The sequence below is a fragment of the Brachyistius frenatus genome, unplaced genomic scaffold (assembly GCF_029030835.1).
Source record: "Brachyistius frenatus isolate BFR_SWC_R1_liver_20210118 unplaced genomic scaffold, ASM2903083v1 Contig_20, whole genome shotgun sequence".
Lineage (NCBI taxonomy): Eukaryota > Metazoa > Chordata > Actinopteri > Embiotocidae > Brachyistius > Brachyistius frenatus.
This window is the reverse complement of record NW_027210619.1, coordinates 5,094,346-5,120,964: the sequence shown is the minus strand read 5'-3', so window position 1 is coordinate 5,120,964 and position 26,619 is coordinate 5,094,346. Positions and strand designations below refer to the sequence as shown.

Genomic DNA, 26,619 nt, shown 5'->3' with positions numbered 1-26,619 from the left:
AATGAAGATACCCTGCAATGCGTAAATTCACACTTCAATTCTCTGAGACAAGTTGCCAGCTGTGCCAAGCTCAAAGAACAAGACATGAAGAGACAGCTGCACTCAACAACTCGGTGTAACTGCAGTAGGAAATAAAATGCTTCACATTCATTTCTCTTCAAGCTTATGACTAAATGTATTCGTTACTTGCTGTATTAGTTTCAGTTTTGCATAGTTCACAAAACGGAAATATGTTAAGTTAGGTAGCCAGTGACCGTGGACATCTTCTGGTTATTTAGTTAACAGCTAACACGCAAGTGACAGAGCTTATGATCCTCGAAGAGCCAAACAGTGAAAAGAAAATAGCTTGACAACACTTACCAATGTTGTGAATACAGTTAGAGGGTTCTCCTGATACTCGACTGGCCATGTAGAAAAATAAATAAATTAACTGGGTAGTACATTTTAACGACTCCAGCCAATGCCTTAAAAGGTCTCGTTCAAACAAAGATGGTAGTCGGAAGTGAGCTTCTTCTATGACGGCTGCAGGCACGAGCGCCAGGTGTGACCACAGCAGCAGCGGTGCGCGCGCCCTCGGCGGTGATCGATGCCACCCTGCAGTCACAGTGAGCTACTACCGTCGTAGTAGTAGGTACATGGCTATTATGCCTATATTTGTGGCTATAGAGCTTTTTAACTGCAGCAGTTTGAAGAGTTTGAAAAGCACAGGTAGGATTAATACCATTTGTTCTGTTCAGGATGTGCAATTTCAGTGTCCTGGTGTTGAGCATTCTTGTGACACAACTAAATGAAACTTGATGAAAGTTTATTGTTCATTCTATTTTTTTATATTTTTTTTTTATGACACATTGCTGCGTTGTCTGCAGTTGTCCCCGGAGAGCAGAAGGGCGATGTTAGTTTTCATTTTACTTTGATAACGTGCCGCAGTGCAAAGACGGGAAAGGAATCAAGGTCGCGGTGTATAATGAAGAGTTGCTATCCTTGAAAGATACACAAAATGGAGTCTAAGAAGCTCTGGAGCATCTTACTACTGTTTGTTCTATTGTTAAGAAGATGATGAAAATTGGTAGAGAGCAAGAGTCTCACATGTGCCTTACAGATTACTATTCAGAGGGTATGTGTGTACAAGTGTATAAAGGTTTTTTTGGTTTTTTTTTTTGTTATTCAGTGTATCTAAATGATGGTTTGTGTACCCGACCACTAGAAGGGACTATTCATTTGAACTGGGTTGGCTCAGGTCAGATAATAGCTGACAGATGTCCAGAGTGTCTTTTGGCCTCCCAAGACAACTGTATATCTCTGTGACAAATGCAAAACGTGAAAAATGTCAGGTAGCCTATAAAAAGCATTATTTTTCTCTTCAGTAAAATTCATCCAGAAGTAGGCCCGCCTTAACAAATACCTGCTGTGAAAAGGGTAGGCTATATTGCTTAGTATATATCTATGACTGTGGGCTATAACTGTTGTCTTTGCTATGATGGTTATGGATATAGGGATCATGGTGTCCAGTGGCTCTTGATAAGGTCATAACGTAAACTGTGACCGTGCTTGTGACATAGTAGACTAGCTACTGTAAGGACAATAAGGGGCTCTGACAGAATATCAGAAGCACCTACACAATTCAATTCAACAGCACGGAAATTTACAAAAGCCTCCAATTGATCGCAAATTAAGTTTTGAACAACGAGAGAGCAGGATGACCTTTATGAAAATAGGATTTATTGTAGAGCTGTTGAAGTGAAATGTATTCGTTTCAAACCGTCGATGATATTTCACAATTCCCAAACAGCTGTCAACATATAGAAAATGGGATGAAATATTTTGTGTATAGGAAATGAATGATTTTCATTCCAGATGACTATAAAATCCCCTTAGGAATGTAGAAATAACAGAAAATAGCAACGGTCCTGTGTGTCATGACTTGCCCCTTTTAAATCAAGCTGTCTCCACCATGGTTTCCTTCAAATTAGCCTCCATTTCTGAACGAACCCTATAACAGGCTTCCCTTTTCTCTTGTGAGAAATGTTGATGTGTGCTTGGTAAATGCAGTAGTGCAGAAAACATAGCTTACACTGTCATCACTCTTACACTATGTGGAAATGTAATTGTTTCTGTTGTTTTGATATCTAAGACTGCATCTGTTGAATTTCTGTACTTGAGTTGGTCGACTTTTGTTTTGGAAAGGGGATTCTGTAACAAGCTCAGAAGAGTTTCATCACTTTTTTCTTTTGCAGTGCTGCAGGCCTACAGTAACAGAGTGCCTCCCCTGGTTGTCATGGTGTAGTCCCTGGTTAAAGACAGCAATAGAGCAAGCTCGCTAACAAGTCCTGCTTTAGGCATTCTCCCTTTCTAATTCATTTACTTGAGAAACTGGGTCAGTGGTAGCACATTAAAGCTACATTAGGTCCTCCTGGCTTTGTCTCACTGAGGATCGTTCACGTTTAGTGATACATAGTGAAAACATAACATATGCTCAAGGACAGTGGTTAGGTTTCAGTAAAATCAAGGATGTGGTCAAATGAGGACATTTAAAAGTAAATATTTCAATAATTTAAGAAGGATTTGAAAAAGACTTGCTTACTATATGAAGTCATATGAGGGTAATCCAAACAGTAATGTCCAAAGAACAAAAGAGCATATTGTGAAATGATGGGACTCAACCTCCCATGAAAGAGAAACACCATCTAGAGATGGGGACCTTTTCTCATTCTGCACTTTGCTGGATCAGCAGTTTGGAGCAGCAGCACAATTGAATGGCTTTGCAAGGACCCAGTCAAGCATCACACTGCTGACAGAGGGGAAAAAGACATAACGATAATAGATAAAGTGTTCATATGAGGAATTAATGTCCTTGCTTTACCTTGATCGATACATGAAGTACCACACTGGTCCCTCTGTGGTTTCACTAAGCAACTGACAAGCTTCATCTAATTTGAAAATGTTGGACAAGTCAGGGATATTTAAAAAAAAAACAACAGAAACTTTATGTTTGGCAGGACAGCTGAACAAAACATTACACCACCGGTGCTAGCAAACTTAATTTAAAGGCTATATTGATTGCAAGTTTGTATCAGAGCTACAGCCACAATTATTATTGATTGATAATATATATATTTAAATATACATTGTTTTCATTATTCATTATGCTATTAAATACTTTTACAGTTAATCAGTGTCGTGCTGAAGCAATTAGTTGAGAAATCAATTAGTTAAATCAACCCAGGTTAATCAGCAACTCTTTTGATGATCAGTTAATTATTAGAGTTGGCTATTCAAGCAAAAACATGCAGCATGTTTTGTTTCTATCTTCTCCAATGTGAGGATTTGTTTCTTTTCTTTGTCGAATGCATAAACACTTTGAACAGTAAGCAGTTTGATATCATTGCCTTAAATTTTCGAGCAACTATGTTGGACTTTGTTAATATTTTTTGACATTTTATACACCAAATGATTAATTGGTTCATTAAGAAATTAATTAAATTGATTACACATTAATCAGAAGATTAAGAAGATTTTTTTTTTTAGTCTAAAAACCTAGTGTCACAGAATAGTAAATAAATCTCTTCATCATGTCCCAGCATGAGTTGATGAAGCCTACTGCTTGTTTGTCTGGCCCAAATCCATATTGAGTGTATATTATATAAACAGAGAAAACTGGAAATGATCTTATTGGAGAAGCTGAAACCAGTCAAAACTTGGTAAACAATGTATACTATGAAGTGATAATCAGAATTGTTTTGATTCATTTTCTTTCCTATAAACAAACCCGATTCTGCACCTGCACCTCTTAGTTCTTATTATCCTGCTTGTGCCTCCAAACAACAGGCAAACACCCAACTCAACATATTTACAAATATCAGCAACAGCTGGTCCTTCCATCTCATTATGTGATCAATATGTGGATAATTTACTATAAAACATCTGTAACCTTTGTATTTTATTTTTTTTAATTATTTTTTTATTTTTTTACTTTAGGAGCGGCTTGAAGGTATCATTCATACACTGTATTGTATTCTTTCTGACTGAACACAGTTAAGTATTGTTTGGCTCTTAAACCAATACATACAGTATAATCCTTCCCCACCCGAACAACAGTTTGACCTTCTAGTGTAAAGCACTCTGTCCAATCCTGAATCTTGACTCTCCTGCTTTCGGGAGATTTTCAAACTTCCTTTTTGGGTCTGTCTGGCGCACCAGATGTTTCCTGAACCTGTCGTGTTCTGAACTCACTCCCCTCCCTTGTGGTGAAAGGCACCAGAAGGACGGAGAGAGGGACTCTGTCATTCACTCTCAGTACAGCCAACAACACAGAGATACCTGGAGCCCAACTGATGAAGTCGTTTCTCTTTGTGCCTCTCTGCTTTACAGCTGACCAAGACGCGCAGACTCTGGGATTAACTTTGATGACAGAAAACTCAGTAACTCACTAGGCAGCATACACACTAAAACACACGCTTATTTTGGGGCTGCTCACCTCCTCTTACGCTCTTTAAGAGTTGTGCGAGCTCACGTTCAAGAGTCGTGCGTTTTCTTCCGTTGGAAAGCCAGTGGTTTGTGAGTTGACAATGTCGTGGGACTGTGGCCTCAGGTACATGTTCTCTGTGTCCCCTGCGCTGCAGCAGGGTGGCAAGTGCATCCTGCATGACAAGGAGGACCTGTCCAGACTGGAGATGGTCCAGAGACTGGCCAAGGACGGCTGCCGCTTCCTGCAAAACCACAGCAAGGGCCCAGAGAGGACAAGTGAGGTGAGATACACTACACACAGATATCTGTGCAACGTTTTCTCACAACTAAAGGCTTAAATGTAGAAACACAGCTTTAGAGTGAAGTGCTGCACACTTTGATACATTTCACAGAATAGCTATCGTTGGCCTTATCGTAGTGAAAACGTTTGGACAAGGTGTTTATCAGATAGTTGTCTTTATGAACTGTACTCATTTAGATTAGATGAAATTAGATTGGATTAGATTAGATTTAGACTTTATTAATCCCGCAGTGGGGAAATGTAGTTGTCACAGCAGCATAGAAACACAAATAAAGGTGCACACAATATGATAAAATGTTCAAATACATAATACACAAATACATAAAATAAGACAGATAAAAATAATTATTTTTGAAAAAAACAATGAATAAATAAACAAATGTAATTCAAATAAATATATACAGTTTGGGATGAATGGAAAAGTGTCACGTGCTATGAAATGAAATGAACAGTGCAACATTATTTTATGGTGGTGTTGAATAGTCTGACAGCTGTCGGGACAAACATACTGTCTTCTTGAATATTCAATTAGATTCACTCATGCATGCTGTGGTGTTTTATGCTGCTGTGCTGAGTGCATTGTGCCTAAAAAAAAACCCTGCATTCTTTGCACTGAATCAAAATGATGTTATTTGTTGTCTGGGTTTTTTGGCCTCCATATGTTCCATAATGTCTCAATATAGCCGTTTAGATTCTGTGCACAGTGCAAAATGTTACCTCAATAACAAAGTAGTGCCTGGACTGCGTGAAAGAGCAGCGAGAATGGATAGATAAATAGAAGATATAACAGTATGTTATTGAGGTTCAAGTGATTAACATAATTAATAATACAATAGGACTGTTCAATATCCATACAGAAATGTAGCAGGCTTTCAGTCAGCCGTGTGGCAGCATCTTTAGGTTTAAGGAGGGTTTTCATTTCAAAGCACATCTGTCATTCCTGAAAACATAACCACAGGGACTGTATGTTCACTTCAAAAAAAAAAGAATGACATCACCTACCAGTTAGCTGCATGCGAGCCATCTGATTGGCTGACCTTGCGGTGGGCTCAGCTTCTCCCTTCCTGCCAGCTGTATCTGTGAGCTAAAATGTGAAACAATTGCAGGAAGAGTTGACGCAAGTGGCCACAGACCACTATGCCAAGACATTGTGTGGTTTTCAGGGTGGATTCCCGAGCGTCGGAATTATGACCTTTTCTCCATCACAAGGCTAGATCTTCTTATCTGGGTTGGCATTCAAGTAACAACCCGTCACCTTCAGTAAACCACTGACAATCTACGTACGATCAAATGTTAATGCTACATTATACAATAACCTGTTTTTTACTTTTGTTGTTTTCATGACATACGTGTGCCAAGTTTCTAATGTTCTGATAAAACAAAAAGTATTCCAAAGACGTGTGTATATGTCATTTGTAATTCCAGTGATAATGGCCAGATATGATGACTTTGTATTTAATACCTGACATTATCTCGAAATATTTATATCAAGCGAGATTTTCTAGAAGCGTTCCTTTATTATACAGTGGTTTAAAATAATCCAATGATGCTACAATGCACAAACTACATTACATGTGACTATCTAAGCTGAGACATCAAAGAGCTTAGAAATCAGTAAAATCCCAGCTGGTGAAACAAGGGTGCTTAATATACAGTCGGCTGCATGTCTGTGGAAGAGTTCCTGATGCAGGGAGATCATGGACGTTATGCAATATCCTTTAATCTAAAAAAGGAGATAGTTCAAATGCTATTCATAATTCATTTTACTATAAAACATCAGTTTTAAATATAATAGTTTCAAATTTCAACCTTGGAAATGTCTTTTGTTCTTTTATTTCACCATTTTTTCCATCAATTTTATTTTCATTTGCTCTGTGGGTTTGATGACATATACTGTCCCCTGCCTTATAAGAAAACATCACAGGAAGCAAAAGAAAGCTTATGTGTAAATGTTTTAAATATCATACACGTACGAATGTTTGCAGTGTATTATCAGACCTCACACATTAAGTAGGAATTCCAGTGACTCATGGTTGGACATGAAGCAAATCTGCACCAAAGGTTTCTTTGAAAACAACACTGATCTATTAATCCGTGGTCTTATTCTCCACATTTTGTGTAATCCACACTGTTGCTTGAGAGAAATTAGGACAAATCTGCATTCTGTCAGGACTGAGACCTTCCAGGTCTCTGTAAGTGTTCCATACCATGCGTGCCAGACCTGCTGCTGCAGCGCAGAGACACGCATACAGAAAGTGTCCCTCTAGCCAGCGGAATGCATCTCGACCCCTGAAAGAGACAGAGAGGCATTTGGTGGGACATAACTTTGTGCAGAGGCCTGATAAGTTTTCTGTTTACTCTTCAGCTGACGGTGTCCGTGTTGGGAAGACTTGAGTCGATGTACAGGAGCTGTGTGACTCCGTGCCTCATTACAATCCTCCTCTCTCGTGGCCTTATTGTTTTTTGTGTTGGGACACTGGTAACATCAAAGCCACTCAGTGCACACTAAGCGGTAGCCTGAAGCAGCCGAGGCAGGATCAATAATTGATTGTGAGGAAAGGTTTGTTTGCTGTTTGACCCATTATTGATACACTGAGCCATTGTGTTAATTATAGTCAAAGATTCATCTTACTTTACTGTCACGTGTAGCGGGACAAGAATTGGGTACTTTTATGATTTTGATGAAGCTAAAAGCACACAGTGTACGTCATGTGTTGATAAAGACAAAACCAATGTTTTTTTTTTTTCCTCAAGGACCAGGAAGCTAATCAACAAGGCTTCCCTTTCTGTGAATTCCCCACTCCTTTTCCTTTAGCAACACCCCTACCCTTATGTCATACCCTACTGTATGGCCTGTGACAGAGTAATACTGTCCTACCCTCCGTCACAGCCTTCTTGACAGCAATTTCTAATTTGCATACATATCTCCACATATGGTTTTGCATCTGGATATAAAGGGAATTAAAACTACAAGCAGTGATATGCGAGGGTCAGCATATTCCCGCTTGAAGTTTCTCGATCTCATTCCTTATTCTTCTTTAAAAAAATTGCCTTTTTTTGGCGGCTTTAACATCTTCATAAACTCATGAAAGTTGATGCCTGACGCATGTGCAAAGTTTCGTGAAGTTTGGAGCATCGTTTGAACTTAAAGATCAACTTCCTGTGTCACGGCGAAACATCGAACTTAGCTGCAATACCCTGGCTATACTATATACTATATACTAAGATCACTTTTGGGTCACTTTTTGGACGACAATCTCCTGGGAAGATTAGTGGTGTAGTGGTTAGCACTGTTACCTCTCATCAAGAAGGTTTGAGTCCCCTCTTTGTAATAACTTTGAAAAAAATAATTCTATAGCATGTTGTTCAAATTATGAAAAAAAGTCATACTGTAGCAAAAAGTCATATTTGGGTCACTTTTTGGACGAAATGCGATAGTATGAATTTTTTACGGGCACACCGATCGACGAAAACAAATTCTTTTGATAACTTTTAATTCCAAACATGTTAAGAATGCACAGAAAAAATTTCAAGTTGGTCCAACAAAATCTGCAGGAGGAGTTAGTTAAAATACAACGTGTGAATCGCCAAAAATGCCGACTAAATTCAAAATGGCAGACTTCCTGTTGAGTTGATGAAATGGTGATCTGGAACGTTTTTGTACGTCTCGGTGTGATACACATGTCCACCGAATTTCGTGCATGTCGGTAAATGTAGCCGCCGGGGCATCTCTTTAGGGGGCGCTAGTGAACCATTTAGCCACGCCAACTCGCGACTCCACTAAAATACGAAATTTTTCGCCGGGAGAGACGCCAAAAATGCAGTTGTTTACGGAGAATAATAATATCGCGGAATAATAATTCCTTGAAGAACAATAGGGCTTTCACACCATCGGTGCTCGGGCCCTAATTAATTAATAAGATGTTGTTGAGTCAGGAATCAAAATGATGAAGGAATAGCAAGCAAACATTGCTGTTAACGGTCCTTTCAGGGGTTGAAAACATGTCTGCTGTTGATTGATGGGACTCATCGACTGTGTAACATTGATACTGCTAACGTGGCCCAGCTGGTGATGGATGCAGTCGGGCATCTTTGCTAAATTCAATATTGCATGTGTGTGTTTTGCATGTTGTGCAATGGAATTATTTACCTCTCCCAAGGAGGTTATGTTTTCTGTCTGGTCTGTTTGTCTGTTTGCCGGCAGGTTTACAGAAAAACTACCAGCTTGATTTTCATGAACTTGGTGGAAGGGTGTACATTTTGGAGCAGATCCAAATTATGGGGTGGATCCACACATGTTTATTTCCGCGAGATAAAATATTTGGCACACTAAATGCCATGTCCAATAGTTGGTCATAAAGTTCCACAGGGACAAAACATCGGCCATTTTAAAAATACGATGCTTCCATATCACATCCACATTCACAGGTACCTGGAATCCTCTGAAGTCCACACGTACTAACTCAAAGTTAATACAGCAAGCAGTTGTTATGCGGTTACTCGAAGACAGTGGTTTCATAGTGGAGAACTGGGAGAATTGGAACCGGTACAACAGCTAAAATGTGATTCCTCCACATGGCACAAACATATTTTGCCATCATTTTGATAGTTTTGGAAGTATATCCAAACATACAATAGGAGTGGCTGTTGCAGATTTGCATATCTGGGCTATCTTGGTAAAGATCTGTGCTCTCCGAGTGCACACTTAGTTTGTATATGTGTTGTTTACCACAGTATGTCTGTTTGTCCATATATATATACAGAATATGTGTCCACAGCTCATTTGGTAAGGGCTAATGTGCCAGGAAGTCATGCTTAACTGAGGGGCCCTGGATGTATCGCTGCAAAAGTCAATTAGGGCAGCAAACTGCAACCTCTTCTAGTCTGTCTGCCTGGCTAATTGCACGAACAGAGGCTTGTGTTGCAGTGACTGACGGCTGAGGCGGGAAGGAGGGTCAGGGGAGCGGGGAGGGGGAGAGAGGGGGAGGGCTGATTCAGAATGTGAGTGTGTGCAGTATACAGTGAACAACATGGCAATTTGGTGACAATGTGACTGCGTGACTAAGAGAGAAAGAGGGACTTGGAGTGAAACAGCAGCGCCAGGATGAATTCATTACCAGGAGCACCTTATGGTGGTCATAAGACACAAACCTGCTATGTGAATTAAAGAACTGAACTCTGACCCAACTAAACTATTGTCAGTGTGAGAGACTGCCTCTAGACACCACCCATAATTTAATAGGCTCTATACATAAATCAGTAATTAAAATATGTGAGTCTTTTATGTTAATCCCTGAATGGGCTCCGCCGATAAGGACTGAATAATGATATATGGAAATTCTCTTTCATTTACAGTTCTGGCTTTGACGTATTGACTATTATGATGGAAATCAGTGGTGATTTGTGTGAGTGGGACGAAATACGGGGGAATCTCCTTGGTGATAACACGCTCCCTCCCTCTGTTCCTCCGTCCCTCCCTCCCGACCTCCATCCCTCCCCCCTTTCTCTTTCCAGCCCCAGAGTGACGAGGCAGTCCGCTTGTGTCTGAGAGAGAGGGGCCACGATGTGCTGGTTCTCCAGAGAGTGTCGTCAGAGCAGCCAGCCCTCGCTGCATCGACGAGGGGAGGAGGGAGAGAGGAGGCGAGGAACAGGAGGTAAGCCTTTTCCACTCCCCCTCCCCTTTCTAGATTCCCTCCCTCCCTCCTCCGCTCACTATCTGTTTCTCTCCTTCAGCACTCTCCCTCTCATCATTCTCCTTCTCTGTCTCTGTGGCTCACACACTCACTCAGGCATGCTTGCATCACAACTCCCGACACATATATGACCACATTAAATACATAGAAGTGAGCAGCATTGGACTGTGAGGCAGAGCTCTTCTCATTCAAGTAATTCAAGAGGTTTTTCCAGTCGTGCTCATACCGGGATACCTCACTGTGCTTGGGGGACAGACAGCAGTGGACTACGGGCTGTAGCAGCTAAAGGTGGATGGATGGGGAAAGGGGTCATGCAGCAGTAACCACGGCAACGTTGCCGGCGTAAGGTCACGGGGTCTCTGCAAGGATGGGATCTCGGCCACAGCCCCCGAACCTGAGGCAGGAGGAGGGCAGGTTACTGCACGCCGCCTTGGTGGAGCAAGAAGAGGATGAGGGGGATGATGAAGGCTCTGAGGGGAGCAGCAGTGACAGCATGAGCCGGGCAGAGCCGGTGACCATGCCCACGTTTGACGTCCCTTACTTTCGCTACATAGATGATGAGGGGACAGAGGGAGAGGAGGGATGGAGCAGCAGTCGCTCTCTGTCCTCTATCGAGGAGGACTCGTCCAGTGACTCTGTTGTGTCTGACAGGTACATGGTGGTGTCAGGGACCCCTGAGAAGATCCTGGAGCACTTGCTGAATGACCTGATGCTGGACGAAGAGCCAGGGACAACACATGGCAAAGAGTCAGGTTAGTGTACTACTTTACTGTTATGAAACAGCTTTCTCATCCTCTTTGTCCTTACTTTGCTTTGTCAGAAGTGTAAATAAGTATTTTGGAGTATTTTGGAGCAGAAATAGTTGAATATTTAACTTTATGACTGTAGCACTGGTGTGGTCCACCAATATTTGTTTTTGCATTCCTGAACGATAGATAGAAATAGGGACAGTGATAGAACCGCCTTCGCTTTCCGTTTGACTTTATCCCTCCCCACCCCTCTCTCTCACAGATGAGCTGGGACAGCAGCTCCCTCTGGGCAAAATTACTGGACTAATCATGTGCTATGTGCTATAAGTTTCAGCCTGTTCATTTAAAAGCCTTTGACAGAGATAAACATCGCTCATATCTTTCAAGCGGGGCTGTAACGGACTGTGTGACACGCAGTCCAGCCTCCCAGCAACAACAAATCAACACATTTCCTCTTGTCCCAGCAGGTACATGATAATGTGACACTGTTGCCAAGGCAGAGGAGACCCTCTGTTGCTGAAACTGGAAAGACAGCTCGGTTAGAAATGACAACTGTGAGCAGCAACACGGCCAGACGAGGAGAGAAGGAATACCGGGGGAAAAATGAGGAACATTTAGAGGGGAAGAAAGTGGAAATTCTGATTTTCTTTTCCTGGGAGATGGAAACGGTCACACATGATCTCTCATCGGGATGGAGGCAGGCTTACCACATACTAGACGTCATTACTCATTCTGAAAAGGAGGGGAATGAAATTGATCTAAATGTCCTCTCTGGAGAACGAGATTATGCATTTGACCAGCACAAGAGACTTACGTCTTATGTTGAAGCACGTATTTTAATTGCTATATTTAAGTATGAGGAAGTTAGTAGGACGTGTTTAATATCGATGTAAAGTTAATGAGTGCGCGAGAAGTTAAGATATCTCATCTTTCAGTGTGTATTCACAATGAGCCCATTTGCTTCTTTGCTCATTTTCACTGGGCTCAGAAGGGCAGTATGCTGCTGATGAATCATTCACCATTAGGACATCTTGCGATGAGTGTATTGAAGTTAATCAGCCATATATGGAGCTGCGGATGCGAGCGTTATGCTCAATCATATCCCAGGGTCAAAAAGCCTGAGACCTGAGGAGCACAAGTACTGAGCAGCAATTGATCTGCGCTCAGTGATGTTTAATAGTCTGACTCCTGCTGGCCTTCGGTCTCTCTGCGTGAATACATGAAACAGTGAATGCTCCACTGCTGAGCATGTCCTTGGAGGTGCAGCTCAGCAGAAGCATGATAGCATTTTATTTCATCTAAAAGAGATTTATTTGAACATCCAACAAGCTGCCATGTCTGATCTTTCTCTCAAGGATGGCTCGGGGCAACATGACTGATGATTGCAGCAGATTATTGATGTGTTTATGACTCGCATACAGTAGAGAACATTAGCAAGACAGTTTTACATCATTACGGTAGCACTTGCTCAGTATACAACATTAAGAATGCAGAGGAGCTTTCTGTCTTTCTGCAATAGATGGCACTTTTCTGAAAGCACCACAGGCATGTTTGAGGAAAAGCTAATGTGAACCATTGCAGTAGTCTTATCTGTGCTGTGTCGGATGTGCCTGCGTTTCCTTAGCATTATTGGTAGCATTCAAAAGTGTTCGGCATTGCCTTCTTTTCTGTGCTCAATCTCTGAGTGCAGCTATAGATTCCTGCTCTGCACAGATCACACTGAACACTGCCAGCGCTGACAAACATTTAATGGAACATTTGTGTTTCGAAATGAGAAGATGTTCCAGCTCTTTCACCAGCGCACCATGTGGTGAGCTGCTGCTGCTGCTTACTTGTAGTGAAAAAAAACGTCTTAAAGTGAAAGAAAATAATATTCCGGCTCTTTAAATGCTAAGAGGATGGCTCCTGAGCAAGTCAGTGACACATTAACATGTTTATTTCAAAGGCTTCATTGATCAATTTTACAAGTACTTATTGGAATGCAAAAGGGATTTGGTAGGTTGATTGATTTCACAGTAGAGTGACAAGTCAGATCAGTGAATCAATTCTGTAATTCCTCTGAAAAGGAAACCAAAAGCAATCATGCGTGACAGATTACTAAACAGCAGCGTAGAATACATTTTTTAAAATATACCAACTACAGGTTGTAACGGAAAAATCTTAAGAATGGTGGTGATGTGAAATCACACACTGTTGCACTTTATTTATACAGCGCAATTCTTTGGGTTTATGAAACAAACACATCTTCTGCTAAACTACTTGAAATAAATCTCTATCCTGCAGGACATTCCCTTCTTTTTTGCTGTGCTACACATAAAAACTTGAGAATATAACCTTAGGTCGTAAAATTAAATATTTATCCTGTTTTCCAACTTAAAAAAACTTACATAGTGTACTGCCTGGAGAGTAGTATGTGAGCTGTTACTCTTGAGAAAGTGTTTCGGTCAAAATAGCTTGGAGAAAATATACAAGTACACAGCACCGTGAGTGAGCAGTGTGTAAAAAGTGTGTGTGTGTGTGTGTGTGTGTGTACACAGTAGGGGTACAGTATGTGAGTGGGTTGGTAGTCTCTCCCGTGTTGTTTTCTAGCTTTGTAGGCGTGTTGCGTTGAATTGTACCTCTGGACACTTCATGTGTACGAGTGTGCAACCTCTCATAAGCATTGAGTGATGTACCCACAGCTGCTGTGCACGGATTAACATAATGATGTCAGGGAGTCCTGTGGACCAGAACGCACACAAAGGCCTTGGGAAGCCGGTGTGAAATTAAAGGGAAGAATTTACAATTCAGGGTGTGAGGCACACTTACAGAAGGGTTGAGAGGAGCTCGGCCCTAACAGGATTTGTACAGCTTTTTGCTTGTGGCTGGGCATTATGTCTGGGAGTTAGTGTCCCTCTCTTTATGCCTCAGAATTATTTTTTTGGTGACTTTTCTGACAATTTATTAATTGCACTGTCAGATGAATAGTTGCTCATACTTCAAAAAGGATATTCTGTATTTTAATGTGATTCTTAAAAAAGAGCTGACGGGGTAAAAGGAGTTGGCCTTTGTCTTAATCTATCTTGAAAATACAATGCTGAACATGTAGTTATAATATAGACTTTAAATGGACAGCTGTTGGCGATCTGTTTGACCAGCTTTGATTTAATCCAGTTACAGAAACACCTCTATGTATAACCTTGGTGACGAATCACTGAAGGATACGGTGGCATAATATGCTGAGTGTAAACACATTAGGTTGATGGCTAAGCAATATCAGATTGCTTTTCTGTAAGCGAGATAATAACAATGAAAACACAGACTTCATCAGAGGTCAGAGAGTCATCTGACGCATTAACATTATTGGCTTATCTTCACTGATACAACCCGGAGCAGGGAATGTGTGAGGCTGAAAACAATGCCAGTGACGGCTTGTTTGAACTTGTTGGAGCAAAATAGATCTGAAGATCTGAGACTGACCGTGAAGAATAATGTGGCACGGAGAGATCTCTCACATTGTGTTTGCCTCAGCTTGGTGCTGGTTAAGTATTTGACGGCAAAGAATGAGCTCTCCTCTTTGTATTATTAAAGGGAAAATAGGAAAAACTGAAGTCATCTCAATTAAAAGTACAGTCCCACTGCATGTGTAGTTCAGCGGACGTTAATCATACAGTTAGTTGCCATGGTCACTAGTGTACCTGCCCTCCAGCATCCTGTAGCACCAACATAATGAGGCTGCGTCTATGAGATTCATGCGATGTTCTGCGCAGAATTGACACTTGTTTTAAATCTCTCTCTCGGCTTTCATAGATTGTCTGTTTTATAAATTCATGGAACCAGCAGAGGGTGAACTTTTTCTAAATTTAGATTACTTGAAGTTGCTACATTTTTTTTTTTGGTCTGTTGTGAATAATGTGTTTCTCTTTGCAGATACACTTGTGGATGACTTTCTGCTAACCTACCCAGTGTTCATGTCGACCAGTGATTTATGTCAAGCTCTGCTGGGACAATATCCTTAAACACAGGGTTGTTTCTATAGAAATATCACAAACATTCACACATAATTACCCCCAATTTTGTGAATTCTACACAGAGAAATGGATGTTTCAGACAAAAACTGCTTTTGCTGACTCAGAGCTGCTCCACTCTTCATCCAACAGACTCTTGCCGCCTATCCTTAAATCAACATCAAATGCTCCGACTCTATTCATGCTGGATTGTGTACTGTGTTTGATGTCAGCAAATATGTCTCCCCATTCGTCTGTGCTGAAGCCTTAACCAAAAACCACCTATTGCCATAAGCGACACAGAGGGAAAGAGGACCGGAAGGAGGCCCTGGAGAGGAAACAGAAACTCCTGCACCTGGTGTCACAGTGGATGTTTCTCTGCAGGGACTTCCTGAGAGAAGACGAGCACGTCAAACTCTTCATGAAGGTAGGAAACACGTGGAAAAGGGTGGAAACGAACGTGGAAAAGGGTGGAAACTGGGTGTGAGGTGAACTTAAATTGACATTTCCTTCCAGACTCTGTATCGTTACGTGTTGGATGATCTCTATGAACACCCGGCTTTGGAGAAGGATGTCGGGGAACTGCAGAAACTCTACCAGCTGCAGCGCAGACAGTAAGGGACCATGAGAAAACTGAACATGTTTGGGTGTGTGCAATATCCAGTAAGAACGATGGCTGTCGGGGTTCTGAAAGGAAGCACAGCTGGTCTCGGAGTACAAAGGCAGCCTCTTCTCCACTTGGTTTCTTTCTTTAGCTTCTCATCAATGAATCCATTCAGAAATTGAAAAGTAATCGCAGTGTTCTGGGCTGTTGTGCCCAAAAATATGAAGGTCACTGAGCTCTTCATCTCCCATCTCCAAAACTGAGGAAATACAGGAATTAATAACAAGCTGTCAGACATGTTTGTAACTGGCCATGAGAAATGGGAATTCCATGAAAAAACAACAAAGAGCACACACATACTTTGTTCTTATCAACTTGTTTACAGGACTCTATTTCAAGCCAGCTGACTGGGAATAAGGTCAAACGCACGAGTATAATCGCACATCCACACGTAGGACCACAGCGATACACGTCAGTGTGGCTTCAGACTTGTTGAGTCACAAGGTCATTATGTAATGTAGTTCAAAATCTAAATAGGAAAATCAGTACCAGTACTATCAGCTCCATATAGTCAGATGTACAAATTGGGACAAAGAAGAGATCCAACATGACTCTTGAAATCGCCACATTAGATGCGTGGAGACTTTGGATCAAATGCTGCTATTGCGTGCTGCTGTACATGCTCTAAAAACGACACGGTAAAAAGCAAAAGTCTCTATTTAAAACAATTACGTTATAGGGAAGTATATCTTGTACATTAAGCTCTGCATGTGTTTATAATTGATCTAATATACTGTATCTAAAATTCAAACGTCTCACTGAATTTTAATATTGGTCTGACTTGTTCTAAAAATGGAGCCTTTCCACAGCTGCCATTTTGGGTTTAATAAAATTAAGCACCATATTGCTTTTTGACTTTGTGACAGAGTGAGTCACCAGACACACTGCCACACCCGTGTCCCCCCTTGCCCTCCCTTAGCCTCCCATCAGATCGTCTCCCCAGGGAGGGAGGGGTTGGGGCGGGGGGGGTCCTCCGACCTGCCGCCCATTAGAAACCAGCGCAGAGAATTCAACCTGCCCCTGCTGTCATTATCTGCCTTCTTCATGTTTATATCCAGGGAGGGAAATCCACCACACCCACTCTTTTAAAGCAGTGGACTCTGTGTGGCTGTTACGAACTGACATGCTCTTCTATTTATGAGCTTTTCCCAATCAGTAGCACCCCAGGGAAGGACAGGGTTGACTGCTTTGTGGCAATTTATGGCAAAGTGAAAAGGTGTTTCCTATTTTGAATCGAAAGAAGCCTCCCATCAACTTCCATCTGGCCTTTGTTCAAAAGGAGGCTCAAATCATGTGATTCTGAAAGCTTCAGGGGAAAACTCAATTTGTTTTCTCTGACTGTATCATCATGTGGTTTTAAAGCTTACTGTGCTCAGTGACAGCCACAGTGATTGTTTTTTTGAGGATTAAAAGAGCGAGTTAAATCACAAGCTCTGTTTTGACATGATACCGCTGTCACGTCAAAAACAGAGAGAGAAAAAAAAAAAAAAACTCGTCCCGTGAATCAGGTTTTTTCATTAGCGCAGGATTGCTGCTGCTGCTGCTGCTGCTGCTGCCGGCCAGGGACAGGGGATCCCTCAGGGCAGGCTTTGTGCCAACATGCCTATTGTGATGCAGAGCCCAGTAAAAGCTGAGGGATGATAATGGACACGGGGCTATCCATCATGCTAGCCAGGACTAACCGTTAAGAATGGGGTGATTAAATGAGGGGATCACATTGGAAGGTCTAAAATCTACAAAGCACTCTAATCTCTCCTTGACACCGAGCTTAAATAATGAACTGAAGTCGGCAGAGGAGTATATATACTGTAGATATACATTGACTTTGATTATAGATTGCATGCAGGGTCAAGTTGTTTTCATACTTGATGCAGCTCGACGTAGCTCAAAGAAAATCAACAGATTAGGGTTTTTTTAGCACAAAGTGCAGTTTTTTTTTTTTTTTTTCCATCCATTTGTTAGCACATGAAGGTTTGTTTCTTGTTTTTTTTTCCAGCACGGTGGATGAATACTCCCCTCAAAGAAAGGTAAATGAAAAGCTCTTTCTACCACATTTAGCCCCAACAGATTTTTATCAAACAATTCCCCCCTGAAGACATTGTTCTGTATTTCAAGCTCAAATGTTCGACGTTCTCGGGCAGCATGAATATATGTGTCAAAATCCACGTATTTCCCTTCTTTCTAGAGCAGAGCACTTTTCCACCAATTGAGCTTGAAAGAGAACTGGCCGCAGTCCAGAGGCGCACAGAGGGAGACCAAGGAAGGTAAGTTGTAAAACGTGACGTTCTTCACACATTCCTCCCATCATACGTTGTTTCCAAAATAAATGAAAGGAGACATTTAGTCTGAAGTGTAGAACAATGGGAATCTTTCCAAGGAAGGAATAAGACGTTTTGAAATGGCACATTCCTCACTCATGACATTTACATTTATTTTTGCCTTATTAGAATCAGTGTGTGCTTCTTTTAAAGGGCAGGTTCATCTGAATAATAATAATAATACTTTTTTTTTTTTTTTTTTTTAAATCAGCAGATGATGTGAATGAAAATCTGTGTAAACTCTACCCTCCATATCACTCAGTAGCTTGATTAGCCAATGACGCCTACAGGGGCCCCAGAAGCCCCCAGGGTCACTGGGTTTTGGGGGGGTTGTTAATAGGGGCCACAGAGTGTGTATTTTACATTATAACTAACTGATTCCCCCCCCCTCCATTTCCAGTTCTGTGTCATGTGTACATCACAATGGACTCATACCTAAGTGTGAGGGCTCATTCTGGGGTGGTGGTCAACGAGCTGGTGCAGGCAGTGGCGGAAAGGATGGATGTCCCCCAGGGGGAACTGGTACTTGTGGACGCCACTTACCCCGGAGGTAAATACTATTCTAACTAACTGGCTGCAGCACATACAGACTCCAACACGTACAACCACAACCCAAGTGCTACACGTGAACATCTAACAGTAGCGGCTTAAACTGTAGGCTATAACAATAATAATAATAATAATAATAATAATAATAAGAAACATAGCACTCATTAAAAAAAAAAAAAAAAAAAAAACTCATCATTTTTGCACTGCACCAAAACAATTTAACGGCAGAGTAACACACAGCACACAACTCTGACGTGACTGAAAGTGAACAGTTCTGATGAAAACCTCATCACGTGTCGCGTTTTCTTCCCAGGTAGGATCGCGGGGGATTTTTTTTTTTTTTTATTTTTTTAATCAACATAACTGACCTCAATGTTCAAAGGGAGAAGCAGTTACTGAGCAGTAATATAAAGTCTGTTATCAGTGACTGAGGTGACCGGCTACCTCAGAGTGAAGCCCGCCACACACACACACACACACACACACACACACACACACACACACACACACACACACACACACACACACACACACACACACACACAGTCTTATCTCTAACCACTGTTGGCTGCTCACACGCTGCCCGACAGCTTCTTTTTTTTTTTTTTTTTTTAATGGTATTCTGCTGTTTGTGGTACGGTTTCCTCCCGACAGGCCGACTCCTCCTGCAGCCTCAGGACAGAGTTTTCTCCAGTTCTCTACGGCCGGTGGGGAGGCTGCACGTATGCAGGAAGGACCTCGGTGAAGTCCTGGTAGGAACATCATTGCAACGCGTCAACACGTATTTACTCAAACGTCAGAAATACACGTGAATTTACAACATTAAATGCACAAACGTGCTAATGCGGCGGAGGCGGCTGAGTTTAAAAGCCTCAACACAGGATTGTCAGTGTCGACATCAAACACCGTGTGGAAAAGAACGAAAAAAAACAAAAAAAAACGCCATCTTTCTTTTTTTGTTTTGTTTATGCCAGTCGTTAGCAGTACGGCAGTATAGTTTAAAAAAAAGAAAAGCTTAACGTAAGGACGTCGCTGATCTGGTAACGGTTTGTTTTCCCCTCCGCAGAATCCGTTCACGGGCAATTCAGAGCTGCAGCAGAGGACGGCTTGCATGCTGAGCTTGAACACGTGGGACGTGGCCGTCGCCCTCACCGACTTGGACTGGACAATTTTTGACTCGATGCACGAGGTTTGTCTCGCCGCTGGAATTCTCAACGCGTAAACTGCTGCTGAGTTTGGTCCGCGAGGTCCAAAAGACACCAGACGTGCTGCCGTTCGCATCGCATGCTCTGCTCAACTCCTAATGCTGTTGTTTGTTTGTGTTGTTGTTGTTGTTGTTTTTTTTTTGTAGCAAGAGATAGTCTACTTCACCTTCAGCCGCCACGCTGGCGCCAACCGCACCACGGCTTTAGAGCTGCTGCTGCAGCGCTGCAACGAAGTCCAGCTGTGGGTCATGACTGAGGTGCTGCTGTGTCCGACACTCTGCAAAAGAGTCCAACTCATCAAGAAGTTCATCAAGATTGCCGCCCAGTGAGTAGCTTAACTCGCTGATCGTCGTCACGGCAACAGCTTCTCAACACTGTTTGGTAAACTGCAGCCGGACGCGCGACGGGGGGGGGTTTAAGATTTGCACGGGAACGCCGACCCCGTCCAGCGGCGAATCGATAAAACCGCATCCGCTTCTTTGCTGCTGAGCCGAGGCCCCGGAAGTAACTAAACTGTGTGCTCCGTTGATCTTTTATAGCTGTAAAGCACAGAGGAACCTCAACTGCTTCTTTGCTATTATAATGGGCCTGAACACGGCAGCCGTTAGCCGCCTCAGTCAGACATGGGAGGTTAGATGTACTTTTTTTTTTTTTTTTTTTTTACTTACAGAAATTCTGTTTTGTCTATGCTGATGCAAAAAAAAAAAAAAAAAAAAATACTATCTTAAAAAACTATTTTAACAATTTCTGCCTCCACAGAAAATCCCTGGGAAATTCAAAAAGCTGTTTTCAGAGCTGGAGACAGTTACAGTAAGTGCACTCGGCGAAGAAACACTGTGTTAAATCAAATCAAATAAACTGCACTTAAATGAAAAACACCGCCACGAATCCGCTCCGTTACGGGGAATACAAACCTCTGAAACAAACGGTGGCTTTTCATTTCCAAACATCTGGTGAAACATCAGGGCGTTGTACGCTCGCCCCCCCCCCCCCCCCGAGAGGATTTAGGCTCATTCGTTTTGAAAATATCTTCGCAGGATCCCTCGCTGAACCACAAGACCTACAGGGACTCCTTCAAGAAGATGAAGGCACCGAAGATCCCCTTCCTTCCTCTGCTCCTGAAAGGTGCGTGCCCGTCGCTCCCGTCGCCTCAGAGCCTCGCAGCTCAGGGACGAGAGCGCCGAGACGCTTCTGTACAAAGCAGGTTTGACAATGAAACGAGGCGCCTCGAAGACCTGCCGGCGAACGCTAACGGAAGGTCCGTCTCTTTCAGATATCACGTTCGTTCACGAAGGTAACAAGACCTTTCACGACAACCTGGTCAATTTTGAGAAGCTGGTAAGCGCCGGACGTCCCCCTCGCGCGTAACAACAAAACAGAACGCGCTGAATTTGAAACGTTTAATGGAGCCTGCTGTTCATCTTTTGGTTTGTTTTTTGTTTTTTCCAGCACATGATTGCAGACATGGCGCGGCTCATCCGGCAGTGTCAGAAAGATCACATGGGTCAGTGTGGTGAGAGATAACCGATGCTTTTTACCCAATACTTCTGGTCTACTTATCATCAATGATGTAACAGCAATTTAAAAAAAAAAAAAAAAGTTCAAAATAACCAAATCAGTTTCATTTATGATTTGCAAATGCCACACCGTAGCGCACAGACCTGTCTCGTGATCAAAGATATATCATCGTACGAGAAGAAGTGGTCATCGAAGCTCACTTGAATCAATACTGAAAGTTGTTTCTTTCTCAGACGGATAGCTCGGAAGTCAAATAATATTCTTTCGTCTTCCAGGAAATGGAATCACCCAGAAGAGCAGCTCGGAGGTGCGGGCCTACGTCGACTATCTTCACATCATCGACAATCAGCAGACTCTGTTTGAACTGTCCCACAGGCTGGAGCCTCGTGCTTAGAGAACAGCTCTTACTTATTCTTCCCGCTCTGTCGGGAAGTGCGAAGGAACAAACCCGTCGCCTGTCTTCATCTATCTCTCAGGACACAGTCAAGCGATCACAGGAAGGCTTGCATCGTTCCGGCCGACCACAGGAGGGCGCCATTCAATCAGGAGACTGTCAAACCGCAGACAGGAACAAACGAAATGAGTAAATGTTTGCATAGATCCACAACAAGGCGACTGATCCAGAGCACCTGAACGATGCCCAGACGATGGTAACGTGCAACTTAAAGTCGAACTCCAAATCTGCTGCTGCTGCTGCTGCACAACACACGATAATGACGAGCTCCCCTTTGAGGACAATCGGCAGCCTGCAAATTACCAGTTCGTTCGCAGGTGAAGCGCTTCAATCTCAAGAAGAGCTACAGACAACAAATATGTGGCGAAAAATCCAACTCAACGGAGCTCACAACACACCACACAACATGATTGAGAGATGCAGATTTGGCACGATGCATCTTTATGAATTTTCTGACAGCGTTTTGAGATCCGGCAACAGCAGTTTGCTTCGTCAGATTTAACCAAAGATTGTTTCACAGTTTGAGACAGTTCACGTTGTCTCCTTGCCGGGTGTAAGACGGTGAATCAGTCCGGTGCGGGCACAACAAGCGGATGTGTTTCTCAATCAAGATTACTTAAAAAGTGAAAAAGATGGTTAAACACTGAACATTTTCATATATTATTTTCACTGTCTTTTTTGCTTTGCAGAATTATTTTTTACCACATAGTATTTTTTATTATTTACCCATAAAGTGCGGTGAATTAGATGAGGCTTTACATAATACAGGTATTAATTGCAGGAAAATAGAGAGGAATATACAGTATATTCTATTTTTTTTTGGGGGGGGGGGTGTTAGTGCCAAATCCCATTAAAATGTAATGCTCATTGCTCCGCTTTTCTTTTTTTTTTTCTTTTTTTAAAAAGCATTGGCACAAATATCTCCATCTCGCTCCACTGTGGACAATCAATGAAATGAAGCAGCCGGCCCATGCTGTTACATCTCTGTATTGGTTGTTAAAGTTCACGTTAAAACACAGTACAATCCTTTTTTTGTTGTTTTTTTTTTCTCATATTTTCTCACTTCCAGGTAGTTTCGGTTTGTTGGAGATCAGTTTTAGCTTTTGGACTGTGGTACTCACAGAAGGAAAAACTTAGCATTTCAAAAAACGATTTGATCCTGATAAATATTTGGATGGATATTCTTGACGAAAGATTAGTTTTTTTTTTTTTTTATTATGTTTTTGGATGAACTGTCCCTGTGAGGAAGGAACTATAGCAAAATCAAATACTACAGCACCTTCTGGACAAAAATAGTAGAAACAGGAAGACAAATGGAAGCCATTTGCTTGTGTGCAGTGTGTGGTAACACTACCGTACAGACTTACGCAGTCTTGGAGGATGCAGTATTTATTCTCTAAATTGGTCAGCTTGCCAGGTTAAGTAAGAACATTTTATTTGGGCTTTGCGAAGTCTTGTTGGATTTTGTTTCATATTCTTGCCATTTTATTTGTATATTTTGTATTTTAAAGCCCCCAGGAATCGTGAAGAAAACTTCAGCAGTATCTTATTTTGAATTTCATTTAAAACATCAACACTGTACAGTTGATTCTATTTATACTGTGTATACATGTTGGAATTCTGGATATTGATATTTATTTATTTCACAATTATTTATTTGCTTTATAGATACTAATAATATTTCTGTTTAATTTAAAAAAGAAATGTTGTTAGCACTGTTTTGGCTGGTCTGCGTGATATGTTGAACCATGGACTGACCACCTGTGTCAACTGTGCATGTAATAAAATATTTTTCATCATCAGGAGTTGGTTAATCCAAAAGATAGAGCAGGTGACATTCAAAGTTAGTTCAAAACAGGCAAATGGTATTTTCATAACACCAGTGATGCTGTGGTTTATCAAGGATACAGCAAGGATACAAGTTGCAGCATGAACTATTGTAGTACATGACTTATTATACTGCTCATTGTTAACACATTAACCACATGTGAAACTGCAATCAGGAAAAACACATAAAGAAACCACAAAAGCCACGTTGCCAAACGTACGAAACGAAAGATGAATTATATTTCGTGCAAATAATCTATATTGTACTGTATATATATATTATACACAATATGAAGGCAAGTTAATGTATTGTCTCTCACATCTCATGAGTTGTACTTGTTGGCATAGATGAGGGATCAGAAAGATGTGACTCATAACGTGACTTGTAGTAAGTCATATTAAAATGTATATTATAGAAAACTACAAAGGATAGAGTGCCTTTATTTCTTTTTCAGTATATATGGGCTTACATGGACATTGTATTTTATATATATGTATATATATATATATATATATATATATATATATATATATATATATATATATATATATATATATATATACACACATGTGTGATTACTTAAGTTCCTATAAACAAATTGTTATTTCATACACAACCCCTAGAAAGTGGGGGAAACGGAGAGGCTCCTCTAAGAAGGGCCAACAGCTCATTTTTGTTTTGGATTTTTTTTTTGTCATACCGCCCCCTTGTGGGTTCATAAGTAATTGAAGTCTGTGGTTGTAAACACTAAAACTGTCCACTGATTTAGGTCATATTTTAAATGAATTTATTATGAAATAATGTATTATATTGCAGTAAACCAAGCTAAGTTCTTACATCTTTTGTTGTTGTTGTTGTTGTTGTTGGTATTTTGGACAAAAAAAATCCACAGATCACAGGTGTTTTCTTTTGGCGCTGTGAGAGGAGGTGTGACCCAGATGCCCTTGCTGACTTTAACCAGGCGTCCTGCTCGGCCTTTAACATGACTATCTGTGGCACGACCCCCTGCTGAGCCGGGCCCCGTACCCTGCCATTTCCCTCCAAAACGCAGCCAGCACTGTATCATTTCCCCGTCACCAAATGACTGGCTAGCTGCTGTGGCGTGCTAATGAGAGGAAGAGAGGGCAGATGAAGAGAAACTGCAGGAAGACTAGATCTTCACCCCCCCCCCACCCCCCACCCCTCCCACCCACCCTCCTCCTCCGCCCGAGTGATACAATACACAGAATCAATCCTCAGTCCTCAATTTGTCTGTCTGCAGCCACTTTGGCTGCAGGGAGAAATTAAGAGCAACATAACAGTCATTAGCATTGAGCAAAATCTTATTCGAGAAGATAAGCGTGCTGATTTGAACCCTACTAACAAAAACAAAACAAAAAACACCAGTGTGATTTCAGTGTCTGTAATTTGTACATCATAATGCCATTTGTTTATTCTGGCAGATAATATGGCACCTGTCTTGTCCCCCCCCCCCGAGCATTTTTAATATCATAGAGCTCCTACTCTGACAGTCTGTTTTCTGAAAAAAATTAAAAAATTAAAAATAAAAATAGAACAATGAATGCAGCCTTAATTTTGTTGAATTTGGTCAGTAGTTTTCTCTCCTGTTGGCACCTTAAAATTCCTTCCGCACTTAAAATAATATGTTCCTCAGTGTAGTAGGCTACCGAGCTACATGATCTTAGCCTTGACTTTGGAGCTCCCAATGTATAATCGTATCATATCTTGCGAATCATCGTACCCACAGCTCGCTCAGTTTGTATTTTTTTTTTTGTATTTTTTTTTTTTTTAATCGCAGTCAAACTTTAATCTGAGAATCCTCTCCGTTTTCAATAAACCTCAATCAAGTCAGATAAAGAGATAACATTTTAGATAAGATCCCCGTTTCTTTACACTCATTCAAAAGTTAAAGGTTTTATTTTGCTTCAAACCAAGTTCATCAGATGCTAACAGAGAGCGGGGACAGATAAAGGATGAGTAATCTAATGTGTTGCTTTTTCATACAAAGCTATCGGTGTCTTTGAATAGGTTTTTCCAACAGGCTCGGCTGAATGAATTACACTAGTCTGTTAGTATTCTGCCTCTGCCGTACAAAAGGTCAATGTCAAATGCACCTCATTTAAAAGTCAATAGCAGCCATGCACATCATCTCCTGGGAATTCTGTCTGGGAACCCTCCAGACAGCATTGTGTATCATTCAGTTAGTCGAGGGCAGCCGGAGAGCTTTTTTAATCTTGACCTTCCAATAAAATATGCTCCCTATCCAGAATTACATGGTCTAAAATGGAGACATAAGCTCCCAACAAATCACCGCCAGACTCCAGGGAGAGGTTCAACAGTGTCGGACACAGACACAACAGGTTCAACGCTGGCTAAACACGGATCTCTATTTATTATTAAATTGACACCTGCAAACTAAATGGAAACAATAATAGAAATATTATTAAGGTATATTATTCTGTCTAGCAATTACATTTTGAACTATTATTATTGAATAACATGAGCCTATATTGTTTAAAAAATAATAATAAAAAAATACAGTTTTTAACACTGTAAATTGTAGATATTATGAAACGCCTGACTGCCAGTTCCATGACGACTCACACAGACAGCAGCAACGCAACTCCAGCTGCAATCCACCGGGCGGGAGGCTGTTTGGTTTTGAGGCGGAGGGCCCAAACATATGTGGGTCCCCGCTGCTTGGTGCGGTACACTGGGCACTCGAACGTATTCCTGAGCTCCTGCTCCTCTGCAGGCACAGCTCTGACATACAGCACCGGCATGGCCGGGGTCAGATCTCTCAGGACCGCCTCGGAGATGACCCCGGACTGAGTGTCCCAACGTGCTCCTGAAAGGACACGGGACATGTTGCGCTGTGGGTTTGACTGGT

General features: G+C 41.6%; 2 protein-coding genes across 5 annotated transcripts in view; one reads left to right on the top strand and one right to left on the bottom strand.

Moving 5' to 3' along the window:
- Window positions 1–4,304: 4,304 nt before the first annotated feature.
- LOC138619590 (rap guanine nucleotide exchange factor 5-like) lies at window positions 4,305–23,700 on the top strand. Of its 4 annotated transcripts, none has more exons than XM_069696188.1 (18): window positions 4,305–4,745; window positions 10,280–10,419; window positions 11,110–11,210; window positions 15,117–15,195; window positions 15,476–15,620; window positions 15,710–15,807; window positions 17,854–17,884; window positions 18,043–18,121; window positions 18,576–18,725; window positions 19,379–19,476; window positions 19,791–19,913; window positions 20,076–20,254; window positions 20,469–20,559; window positions 20,689–20,739; window positions 20,967–21,054; window positions 21,203–21,267; window positions 21,379–21,433; window positions 21,723–23,700. In XM_069696188.1, the coding sequence occupies exons 1-18, from the start codon at window positions 4,566–4,568 to the stop codon at window positions 21,839–21,841; spliced, it is 1,872 nt and encodes a 623-aa protein (XP_069552289.1). In that variant the 5' UTR covers window positions 4,305–4,565; the 3' UTR covers window positions 21,842–23,700. The 4 variants fall into 4 exon arrangements, with proteins under 4 accessions (XP_069552289.1, XP_069552288.1, XP_069552290.1 ...); XM_069696187.1 differs by having other exon boundaries at window positions 21,379–21,442; XM_069696190.1 differs by lacking the exons at window positions 4,305–4,745; window positions 10,280–10,419 and adding an exon at window positions 10,907–10,969 and having other exon boundaries at window positions 21,379–21,442.
- Window positions 23,701–24,931: 1,231 nt separating this feature from the next.
- Window positions 24,932–26,619, bottom strand: part of LOC138619589 (dynein axonemal heavy chain 11) — a 38,092-nt gene continuing 36,404 nt past the window's right edge. The window contains exon 82 of the mRNA XM_069696186.1: window positions 24,932–26,577. Coding sequence (XP_069552287.1) covers window positions 26,330–26,577 — 248 coding nt within the window. The 3' untranslated portion in view covers window positions 24,932–26,329. The remainder of the gene's footprint in view (window positions 26,578–26,619) is intronic.